At 35.1% G+C, this 12,702-nt stretch overlaps 1 protein-coding gene and 1 long non-coding RNA gene across 14 annotated transcripts in view; both read right to left on the bottom strand.

Annotated features, from left to right (window-relative positions):
- The window catches only part of exoc7 (exocyst complex component 7), a 37,325-nt gene that overhangs the window by 16,422 nt on the left and 8,201 nt on the right, over positions 1-12,702 (bottom strand). For 2 of the 13 annotated variants that reach the window (XM_052102571.1, XM_052102575.1), the window contains exons 6-8: positions 11,403-11,567; positions 11,187-11,198; positions 2,287-2,376 (exon numbers count right to left, since the gene is read on the bottom strand). In XM_052102571.1, the coding sequence (XP_051958531.1) occupies positions 2,287-2,376; positions 11,187-11,198; positions 11,403-11,567 (267 nt within the window). Of the gene's footprint in view, positions 1-1,358; positions 1,422-2,286; positions 2,377-11,186; positions 11,199-11,402; positions 11,568-12,702 lie in introns of all 13 variants that reach the window. The other 11 variants (XM_052102573.1, XM_052102578.1, XM_052102583.1 and 8 more) reach the window with 6 other exon arrangements.
- Positions 4,036-6,897, bottom strand: LOC127626641 (uncharacterized). The gene is made up of 5 exons (XR_007968472.1): positions 6,867-6,897; positions 6,714-6,799; positions 6,132-6,217; positions 4,693-4,778; positions 4,036-4,124 (listed from the first exon to the last, which is right to left on the bottom strand). It is a non-coding gene; the product is annotated as an uncharacterized LOC127626641 (long non-coding RNA).

The following is a 12,702-nucleotide window of genomic DNA, read 5'->3' as shown; positions in this document are numbered from 1 at the left end:
GTCTGAATGTGTTTCTGTTTTTTTAGCTTTCCGGTTTCAGTGGCATAACCAAAATTACAGGTTTATAATTAAATTTTTGAATGATATAGATTATGATAAATTCTGAGACTCTCAGCCTAAGAAACTGCTGAAAAAAAAGCCAAATATTTTATTTTTTCCTGTATTTCATCTTCATTGACATTATATATCTCTGGGGGTAAATAAGGTGGCTCCAAATAACTGCTTTTGTTTTGTCCCCAATCATGTCAACTGTATCTGCGAAAATCTTTATGTTGATATAACAAAGCAATCAGAAGTTATAACATTATAAAACATTATTTATCCAAAAGCCTCTCCAAACAAATACAACATAATAATTGTACAGTACATAAGAACTAAAGGTTTGCATAGCATGCAGACATGATTTTAGTCATGAGATTTCACAGAATGAGTTTCATTCTGTGTCATTTGAGTCATCATTGAGTCTGTGTCGTGTATTTGGCGCCATCTCCTGGTGGTCATATGTAACATTGTGCTTCATGTGGATTATCTAATGATCTATACATCTGATTATCTTGTGTGTGGACTCGATTGAAAGATAATCACAGACTCTAAATAATGTTATGTGATATTTTATGTTCAATTTATTTTTGAAGAAGTTATAAGCGATTACGTGGCATATAAACAACAGCAACATCATTGTCAGAGACATATAATTAGCTATAAGTTGCTATATTTTTAACTGTGAGTAAAATAAATAGTCTGGTTGTATTCTACTATTTGGGAGCTTTCCAACAACATATAACACATGGCTATACGATCAGTTTGAATTTTTTACAATAATATATTTACAGTGCAATTAAAAAAATGTATAATTATCAAAATAGAACAGTTCTGATTTGTCTGCAAATTTCAAAGCACTTGTTCAGTTTTGGTCATAATATCTACATGCATTGGAAAGCACAGCTTCTAAGCTTTCAAACGAAACCTATTTTGTGTTGGTCAAGACTGTAGTTTTTAATATTTTGACGATTTTGTTTCCTACGGAGAACAATGACAGTTGCTTTGATATTTTGTTATCTAATGCATTGACATTAACTCATTTTTAAATGTAACATAAGTGTCCAAAAACATTTTGGGGTCACAGTATATTCACAAATGAACCTAACATCTAAAATGTGACATTGTCTCTTTAATCGTAAAGATCTGATTATTCTGATATTCAATGAACTGACAGAATCAAATACATTAAATAGAAAAGGGAGGAATTGTGTTTCTGGGCTTAATATGAGAAGAAAACCTCTTAAAGCAGATTTAACATTTAATTCAGGTGTGAAATGACAGAGTAACTGGTTTTAAATCTTTGAGGTGAGACTTACCTGTAGCCGCCCCGTGCTTGTCATCAGACAGGTGCTTAACCCCACGAAGGTCATGATCGAAACCTGATTGGTTAGGATATAGTCACATGACCCGGTCACTTTTCCCCAAAGGAAGTTTTGAACAAGCTTGCCCCGCCCACAAAGCGAAGGAAGCGCTTACACACACTGAGCAGTGCGGCTGAGTGTGTTTTAACCAGAGTGCTGGATGTTAGTGGGATTTTGAAGTGTATTGATGAACCCAGCCAAACACACAGACGTTTTGGGGGAAAAGTGATGTCACAACAGTTTGTCCTCAGTGTAGACGCCATGACCACATGTCCTGCACTGCCACACCCTTTCCTTCCGGTTTCCTCACCCTTCCTAGACGTAAACTATTTGGAAAATTGTAACAACGCCACTTGTAGTCAGATTTCCAACAAGAAAATCATGCAGAAATCTTTGCCCATGTTTGTTTTACTCGTGATTTGTGTTAAAGTGAACACAAGTCATTGTTATTGTAGCGCCTATAGTGTTCATTTCACCAGGAATCTGCCACGATACGCATTACGAAGCACATACAAATCTTTAAACTTCATTTTAGCTGTGCCAGGCAATGCATTTAAGGACAGATATATATATATATAAATATCATGCAGGAATATCCCACATGCAGTTTTTCAACAGAGCTCAGCATTTGCTCACCGTTTACCATCGATGCGCTGAAATTGATGAGACAAACCGCAGCGTACGGGAAGGTGGACATCACTACTTTACACATTATTAGGCAGGTTTGGCCACGCTGAGAATGAAACTGTTGTGACCCATAAGTTTGTGTTTTATCTGACTGTTTGTTTTCAGAAACACAGTTTCGAAAACACAGCAAGAGAGACACCCAAGAGAGATTGCGATGTAGAAGAAGAAAGCAGAAAGAGAAGACAGCTTGCTTTACCTTCCAGAGGAGTGAGGTTAGAACCCTTTTTCCCATCCAGGCCATGCTGAGAGTACTGTTTAAGCAGGTTTTGAGCCTTACGGATCGTGCCTGCGCCCATCAACACCCAAAGAGACAGAAGGGGGGATTGATGTTGGGTATTTAAGAAGGGAAAGAGAGGGAGAGACCATGAGGTTGGAAAAGAGGAAAGGTGCTTGTAAACGCTTTTCACCCGACACCAGAGAAACACTTCAAATCCAGAGCCCTTAAAGACTACAGCCGAGCACCACATCGCTGCTACCACACTCACACAAAGTCCAAAATTAACACTCGCCAAGTGTCAAATACGTGGCTTTGGGTGAGTTACTCACCAGTTGGCCATTCAATTATTAGGAACTGTTACATAGTACAAGGTTTAAAGTGTGTGATTGCTGCATCTGAATTGCAAAAATTACGATTGTTTTCAAACAGGTTTCCAAAACACTTCTATCTGTCTGGGGTCTGTTAAAGGGGTAGTCCTGTCCCAAACTCACACCATAAGATGAGTCAATGTTGCTGTGTCGGGCTGGTTTTCACAGTAATCATTCTACATATGGCTTACTTCTTGTCTCTGAAAATTATGGTGCCTTGATCCTGCCACTAAAAAATTTTTTTTTAGTAATTGTGGGATATGAAGTTGCAATTGCAAGAACTAAATCTGCAATTGTGAGGTATGGGGTTGCATTACGAGAAATAAAGTTGCAATTTCAAGATATAAAGTCGCAACTAAGATATTTAGCGATCACATTTGAGAAATAAAGTTGCAATTGCAAGAAAAAGTCGATAGGCTAAACTCGTAACTAAGAGATATAGCGATCACATTTGAGAAATAAAGTCGCAATTGCAAGAAAAAGTCGTAACCTCAAGATATAGGCTAAACTCGCAACTAAGAGATATAGCGATCACATTTGAGAAATAAAGTCGCAATTGAAAGAAAAAGTCGCAACTTCAAGATATAGGCTAAACTTGCAAACTAAGAGATATAGCGATCACATTTGAGAAATAAAGTCGCAATTGAAAGAAAAAGTCGCAACTTCAAGATATAGGCTAAACTTGCAAACTAAGAGATATAGCGATCACATTTGAAAAATAAAGTCGCAATTGCAAGATATAGGCTAAACTCGCAAACTAAGAGATATAGTGATCCATTTGAGAAATAAAGTCGCAATTGAAAGATATAGGCTAAACTCGCAAACTAAGAGATATAGTGATCCATTTGAGAAATAAAGTCGCAACTGAAAGAAAAAGTCGTAACCTCAAGATATAGGCTAAACTCGCAACTAAGAGATATAGCGATCACATTTGAGAAATAAAGTCGCAATTGAAAGAAAAAGTCGTAACCTCAAGATATAGGCTAAACTCGTAACTAAGAGATATAGCGATCACATTTGAGAAATAAAGTCGCAATTGCAAGATATAGGCTAAACTCGCAAACTAAGAGATATTGCGATCACATTTGAGAAATAAAGTCGCAACTGGAAGAAAAAGTCTTAACCTCAAGATATAGGCTAAACTCGCAACTAAGAGATATTGCGATCACATTTGAGAAATAAAGTCGCAATTGCAAGATATAGGCTAAACTCGCAAACTAAGAGATATAGCGATCACATTTTAAAAATAAAGTCACAATTGAAAGAAATGTCAAAACCTCAAGATATCGGCTAAACTCGCAACTAAGAGATATAGCGATCACATTTGAGAAATAAAGTCGCAATTGAAAGAAAAAGTCGCAACTTCAAGATATAGGCTAAACTTGCAAACTAAGAGATATAGCGATCACATTTGAAAAATAAAGTCACAATTGAAAGAAATGTCAAAACCTCAAGATATAGGCTAAACTCGTAACTAAGAGATATAGCGATCACATTTGAGAAATAAAGTCGCAATTGCAAGATATAGGCTAAACTCACAGAACTAAGAGATATTAGCGATCACATTTGAGAAATAAAGTCGCAATTGCAAGAAAAAGTCTTAACCTCAAGATATAGGCTAAACTCGCAACTAAGAGATAGAGCGATCACATTTGAGAAATAAAGTCGCAATTGCAAGATATAGGCTAAACTCACAAACTAAGAGATATAGCGATCACATTTGAGAAATAAAGTCGCAATTGGAAGAAAAAGTCTTAACCTCAAGATATCGGCTAAACTCGCAAACTAAGAGATATTGCGATCACATTTGAGAAATAAAGTCGCAATTGGAAGAAAAAGTCTTAACCTCAAGATATAGGCTAAACTCGCAACTAAGAGATAGAGCGATCACATTTGAGAAATAAAGTCACAATTGAAAGAAATGTCAAAACCTCAAGATATAGGCTAAACTTGCAACTAAGAGATATAGCGATCACATTTGAGAAATAAAGTCGCAATTGGAAGAAAAAGTCTTAACCTCAAGATATAGGCTAAACTCGCAAACTAAGAGATATAGCGATCACATTTGAGAAATAAAGTCACAATTGAAAGAAATGTCAAAACCTCAAGATATAGGCTAAACTCGCAAACTAAGAGATATAGCGATCACATTTGAGAAATAAAGTCGCAATTGAAAGAAAAAGTCGTAACCTCAAGATATAGGCTAAACTCGTAACTAAGAGATATAGCGATCACATTTGAGAAATAAAGTCGCAATTGCAAGATATAGGCTAAACTCGCAAACTAAGAGATATTGCGATCACATTTGAGAAATAAAGTCGCAATTGGAAGAAAAAGTCTTAACCTCAAGATATAGGCTAAACTCGTAACTAAGAGATATAGCGATCACATTTGAGAAATAAAGTCGCAATTGCAAGATATAGGCTAAACTCGCAAACTAAGAGATATTGCGATCACATTTGAGAAATAAAGTCGCAATTGCAAGATATAGGCTAAACTCGCAAACTAAGAGATATAGCGATCACATTTGAAAAATAAAGTCACAATTGAAAGAAATGTCAAAACCTCAAGATATCGGCTAAACTCGCAACTAAGAGATATAGCGATCACATTTGAGAAATAAAGTCGCAATTGCAAGAAATGTCAAAACCTCAAGATATCGGCTAAACTCGTAACTGAGAGATATAGCGATCAAATTTGAGAAATAAAGTCGCAATTGCAAGATATAGGCTAAACTCGCAAACTAAGAGATATAGCGATCACATTTGAGAAATAAAGTCGCAATTGGAAGAAAAAGTCTTAACCTCAAGATATAGGCTAAACTCGCAACTAAGAGATAGAGCGATCACATTTGAGAAATAAAGTCGCAATTGGAAGAAAAAGTCTTAACCTCAAGATATAGGCTAAACTCGCAACTAAGAGATAGAGCGATCACATTTGAGAAATAAAGTCACAATTGAAAGAAATGTCAAAACCTCAAGATATAGGCTAAACTCGCAACTAAGAGATATAGCGATCACATTTGAGAAATAAAGTCGCAATTGAAAGAAAAAGTCGTAACCTCAAGATATAGGCTAAACTCGTAACTAAGAGATATAGCGATCACATTTGAGAAATAAAGTCGCAATTGCAAGATATAGGCTAAACTCGCAAACTAAGAGATATTGCGATCACATTTGAGAAATAAAGTCGCAATTTGAAGAAAAAGTCGTAACCTCAAGATATAGGCTAAACTCGTAACTAAGAGATATAGCGATCACATTTGAGAAATAAAGTCGCAATTGCAAGATATAGGCTAAACTCGCAAACTAAGAGATATCGCGATCACATTTGAGAAATAAAGTCGCAATTGGAAGAAAAAGTCTTAACCTCAAGATATCGGCTAAACTCGCAAACTAAGAGATATAGCGATCACATTTGAGAAATAAAGTCGCAATTGAAAGAAAAAGTCGCAACTTCAAGATATAGGCTAAACTTGCAAACTAAGAGATATAGCGATCACATTTGAAAAATAAAGTCACAATTGAAAGAAATGTCAAAACCTCAAGATATAGGCTAAACTCGCAACTAAGAGATATAGCGATCACATTTGAGAAATAAAGTCACAATTGAAAGAAATGTCAAAACCTCAAGATATCGGCTAAACTCGCAACTAAGAGATATAGCGATCACATTTGAGAAATAAAGTCGCAATTGAAAGAAAAAGTCTTAACCTCAAGATATAGGCTAAACTCGCAACTAAGAGATATAGCGATCACATTTGAGAAATAAAGTCGCAATTGCAAGAAAAAGTCGTAACCTCAATATATAGGCTAAACTCGCAACTAAGAGATATTGCGATCACATTTGAGAAATAAAGTCGCAATTGCAAGATATAGGCTAAACTCGCAAACTAAGAGATATAGCGATCACATTTGAGAAATAAAGTCACAATTGAAAGAAATGTCAAAACCTCAAGATATAGGCTAAACTCGCAACTAAGAGATATAGCGATCACATTTGAGAAATAAAGTCGCAATTGAAAGAAAAAGTCGCAACTTCAAGATATAGGCTAAACTTGCAAACTAAGAGATATAGCGATCACATTTGAGAAATAAAGTCACAATTGAAAGAAATGTCAAAACCTCAAGATATAGGCTAAACTCGCAACTAAGAGATATAGCGATCACATTTGAGAAATAAAGTCGCAACTTCAAGATATAGGCTAAACTTGCAAACTAAGAGATATAGCGATCACATTTGAGAAATAAAGTCACAATTGAAAGAAATGTCAAAACCTCAAAATATAGGCTAAACTTGCAAACTAAGAGATATAGCGATCACATTTGAAAAATAAAGTCACAATTGAAAGAAATGTCAAAACCTCAAGATATAGGCTAAACTCGCAACTAAGAGATATAGCGATGACATTTGAGAAATAAAGTCGCAATTGCAAGATATAGGCTAAACTCGCAAACTAAGAGATATTGCGATCACATTTGAGAAATAAAGTCGCAATTGCAAGATATAGGCTAAACTCGTAACTAAGAGATATCGCGATCACATTTGAGAAATAAAGTCGCAATTGCAAGAAAAAGTCGTAACCTCAAGATATAGGCTAAACTCGCAAACTAAGAGATATTGCGATCACATTTGAGAAATAAAGTCGCAATTTGAAAGAAAAAGTCGTAACCTCAAGATATAGGCTAAACTCGTAACTAAGAGATATAGCGATCACATTTGAGAAATAAAGTCGCAATTGCAAGATATAGGCTAAACTTGCAAACTAAGAGATATCGCGATCACATTTGAGAAATAAAGTCGCAATTGGAAGAAAAAGTCTTAACCTCAAGATATCGGCTAAACTCGCAAACTAAGAGATATAGCGATCACATTTGAGAAATAAAGTCGCAATTGAAAGAAAAAGTCGTAACCTCAAGATATAGGCTAAACTCGTAACTAAGAGATATAGCGATCACATTTGAGAAATAAAGTTGCAATTGGAAGAAAAAGTCGCAACTTCAAGATATCGGCTAAACTCGCAAACTAAGATATATTGCGATCACATTTGAGAAATAAAGTCGCAATTGCAAGAAAAAGTCGCAACTTCAAGATATAGGCTAAACTTGCAAACTAAGAGATATAGCGATCACATTTGAGAAATAAAGTCGCAATTGAAAGAAAAAGTCGCAATTGCAAGATATAGGCTAAACTCGCAACTAAGAGATATAGGTGTATATAAATGTAAATACATTTGCAATTGTAAGATATAAAGTCGCAATTATGAGAAATAAATTAGAGACCTCAAGATATAGGCGAAACGCACAATTACGAGAAATAATAATATTAAGTTTTTTTTTTTTCAAGGCACCATACAATATTTAGCTGATATAGGAGAAAGTATTTTAATGTGATGCTGCGCCTGACACAATAACATTTGAGTTAATTGAGCTAATTAATTCCTTTGTAACGGAGACATTTTGTTTTTTTAAATAAAGCAGAATTCAGTTTCATGGCTGGTCAGCAATAATTACGGGCAGTACATTTTCTCAATTGACAGTATTTGCAAGAGAAGAAAAAAATAAATTTTGGACCCTTGATGCACACACACACACACACACACACGCGCACGCACGCACACGCACGCACGCACACTACAGTACATTTGCAGTGAAATCTAACACAACAAACACAAAAATAACATCACAATGCCTAAACAGACTAAACAACACTTCACAGTTAGGAGAAAAAACAGCTGGTTATTCCATCACAGCTAATAAACTACAGCACTCTGTCATTTATAGTGATATTAATACAGAGCAAAAAAGCATCAGCCACTACCAAAGTCTAAAGCCTATTTAACAAATCACATTTACACTGAACACAAATAGAAAATCTGAGACAGTAATTCTACAGCTAAAAAAAGGCAAGTTTTATAAAAGGGTCATATCATAAAATGTATAACCGAATTAATTTCGTTTTTCATCACCATTTTTCATCTTCTACCTGAGCTTTACAATTAAACTGCTATTTTTGCTACTGTACCTTTAATGCTTCTATATGTAAATGAGCTCTATTATCATTGGCTAACCTCCGTGTAACAGCATAGTTCACACTGTCGTTCATCAGGATGGGTAAAGTTGCTGAATAATGAATATATGTTGATATGTAAATGTGGGCGGACATATGTTACTGAGCTCAAGCGTAGTTTGGTTATGTGTTGCGAACATTTTTATTTTTCATGATATGACCCCATAAACAAGCAGTTAATTAGCAGAAGACATTTTCTTCAGCAGTATTAAACATCACATAGACATTGACAGTCTGTTGGAGAGCGCAGAACAGTCACAGCGCACCCGTGTGGTGGCACAAGCATGCAGTGAGGTGCATTTGTGTGCTTGTGTTTGCAGGGTTAGAGAATGCAGTGAGGGTTAGTGGAAGACAAAGACAAAACTCACCCACCACACAGAGAAAATATGTTAACGCAACACTGCAACACTGATACGCAGTACTAAGAGAATATGACCTCTCTATTTAAGATGCTCAGTAATGCTCAGCTGCATTTCCGCTTGGTAAACTCTGCTGTTCCTGTACTGACCTGCTCTGCAGTGTTTATATGTACTTGTACAGTATAGAAGTCTAGGTGTGTGTGTGTGTGTGTGTGTGTGTACCTGAATGCGTTCGTGTATAAAGGCCAATTCACACTTTATTCATGAAACTTGAGCAGAACCAATTTCTGTGTAAATCGTTTAAAAACTTTTCTAATAATGCAACAATTTCTGCATTGTTGGTTATCCGAACAAATTTTACACGTTCAATTCAATAATTCACGCAAGAATAGTTTTATACACGATTTACACATTGCACTGAATGAAATCAATTGCACAATTTACGTAAAAATGGGTTTACGAACAATTTACACATTTAATTAAATACAAAAATGCACATAAAAATGGTTTTACGAACTATTTACCCATTCAATTGAATTAAAACTTTGTCAAAATGGTTTTAAGAACAATTTCAACTGAATTTAATAAGACAAATTATGTCAAAATAGTTTTACGTATAATTTACACTGGATTGAATATAACAATTATATAGAAATGCTTTTATGTCAGGTCTCCTATGTAACCAAATTGGCCCGGTTGCTAGGGAGGGTAGAGTCACATGGGGTAACCTCCTCGTGGTCGCTATAATGTGGTTCTCGCTCTTGGTGGGGCACGTTGTGATTTGTGTGTGGATGCCGCGGAGATGTCTCCACTGTAACGGGCTCAACAAGTCACGTGATAAGATGCGTGGATTGACATCTCAGACGCAGCTGAGAATTGTCCTCCGACACCCGGATTGAGTCACTACGCCATCACGAGGACTTAGAGTGCATTGGGAATTGGGCGTTACAAATTGGGGAGAAAAAATAAATAAAATTAAATAAAAAAAACAGTAATACGAAAAATTTACTATGTGAATCGTATACATCAAATTGTGTAAAAAATGTTTTACGAACAATTTACACCAAACTGAATACAAACATTGTTAAAATATTTTTACGAACAACTTACACACTGAATTTAATTTAAAAAATTACGTAAAAATGGTTTTAAAAATATGTAAAAATAGTAGATTATGAAAAATGTACACCAAATTGAATACAAAAATTATGTTAAAAAAAAATGTACAAACAATTTACACATTGAATTGGATACAAAAAATGTGGTACAATTTTTTTACAGATTATGTAAAAATAGTAAATAACGTAACATAACGTAACAATTTATTAACATAAATTCTTATGAAGTTTTATGAACAAATTGTACTCAAAATTGGTTTTATGGAAAATTTACACACTGAATTGAATACAATGATTTATGTAAAAACGGTTTAACGCACAATTTAACCGAATCGAATACAACAATTACGTAAAATAATTTATGAACAATTTACACTAATAAAACAAATCACATAAAAATACAAACAATTTGCACACTGTATTGAATACAATAATGTAAAAATATTTTAACGACGAATTTACACTGAACTTTAAAATTGTGAATTCCGAAAAATTTAAACCAACAATTTACATAGAAAATGTGTGTAAAACGGAATTTACGAACAATTTACACAATTAAAAGCGACGATTTACATAAAAACGGTTTTACGAACAGTTTATACATTGAATTGAAAACAACCAATTACGAAAAATTGGTTTTACAAAGAATTTAATTGAATTAAATATAACAATTTACGTGAAAATAGTTTTACAAACCATTTCTATACTAAATTGATTGTGAAAAAAAGGTCAATAAACTATGAATTTGAGACTAAAAATTCATGACAGAAATTTCTCATTTTTACCAGCAATTTTGGCAGCGATCTGCATCATGTGTGAACAGGCCTTTCGTGTTTGTACAGCAGCCTGCTCTTGTTGCATGTATATGCATGTATGTAATGCATGTGAGTGCTGTGGAATGGGAAGCTATGACTCTAGAAATGTAAGCAAGCTCTGGACACGTCACACTAAAGCTGCAACTTTACCTGGGATGTAGACTGACGTCATGAAACACAAGTGAAACGGGAGAGAAGGCAAGATGAGACGTTAGTGAGAATACACTGGGAGAGAGGAGAGGAGATCTCTCAACAGGAAATGAGGTCACAAATGTCAGATGTGTCTGATTCTAAACAGTCAGCACTGTGAGGAACCGAGTAAACCCAAAGAGATGTGAGTAATGTCAGGGGTTAAAGGTAACTGACCTGGTCTTTTCGGGGGCTTCTTGGTGGGCGTCTCCTTGCGTTTGGCCTGTACGGCGGGGGAGTGAATGGCAGATGTGGCGCTGTTCTTACGGAAATGTTCCTTCAAACCCTTAATGGACCGATCCAGCTGACTGGACCGGACCTGAAAGTACACATTCATGAAATCTGCAGAGAAACACACACACAACAACATGAGATTACAAACACAGGGAACCTTTTTTTCCTTTTCATATTTCAGTGTTTTCTATTAAATGAATCCATGCAATTAAAGCAACTTGTGTTCTTTCCCATTTATGGAAAATCTTTCAGGGTGTAAGGGGTTAAACAAGCTCAAAACACACCCGGGACTCTTATATCATGCATTAGTAAACTGTAACAAACAGACATTATAAATGTTATTTTTTATTATTCCCCAGATATGAAGTTGGAGTACAAATCTAAATTTGCTTCAATCTAAATTTAACGTCTAATGTTAAAATATATGTTATCTAATTTAAAGCCGCCCCTTTAAATGATTTGGCCAGTTCATGAATAATTTATACATTTTATATTATTTATTTTAAAGAATTAAAAGAACAGTTTCATGTCTGTCCTTGTATTTTTCATCCAGTCGAGGTTGATCAGGGTTTTAGAAAGTAATAAGTAATAAGTATTGCATTACTTTTCAGACAGAGTAATTAGTACAGTAATCTAATTACATGGTAGAAGATGTAATTAGTAGTTAGTAATGAATTAACTGCTTTTTTAGAGTAACTTAACACTGCAAATTTATCTCGAAGAGCTTAGATATTCATCTGTCCACAGTTAAACAAACTGTCTATAAATGGAGATGATTTAGTACTATAGGTACTCTCACTAGAAGTGGCCGTTAGATATTCATCTGTCCACAGTGAGACAAACTGTCTATAAATGGAGATGATTTAGTACTATAGGTACTCTCACTAGAAGTGGCCGTTAGATATTCATCTGTCCACAGTGAGACAAACTGTCTATAAATGGAGATGATTTAGTACTATAGGTACTCTCTCTAGAAGTGGCCGTTAGATATTCATCTGTCCACAGTGAGACAAACTGTCTATAAATGGAGATGATTTAGTACTATAGGACTCTCACTAGAAGTGGCCGTTAGATATTCATCTGTCCACAGTTAGACAAACTGTCTATAAATGGAGATGATTTAGTACTATAGGTACTCTCACTAGAAGTGACCGTTAGATATTCATCTGTCCACAGTGAGACAAACTGTCTATAAATGGAGATGATTTAGTACTATAGGTACTCTCTCTAGAAGTGGCCGTTA

Source organism: Xyrauchen texanus, chromosome 33 (assembly GCF_025860055.1).
Source record: "Xyrauchen texanus isolate HMW12.3.18 chromosome 33, RBS_HiC_50CHRs, whole genome shotgun sequence".
Taxonomy (NCBI): Eukaryota; Metazoa; Chordata; class Actinopteri; order Cypriniformes; family Catostomidae; genus Xyrauchen; species Xyrauchen texanus.
This window is presented reverse-complemented; position numbering and strand designations above follow the sequence as displayed.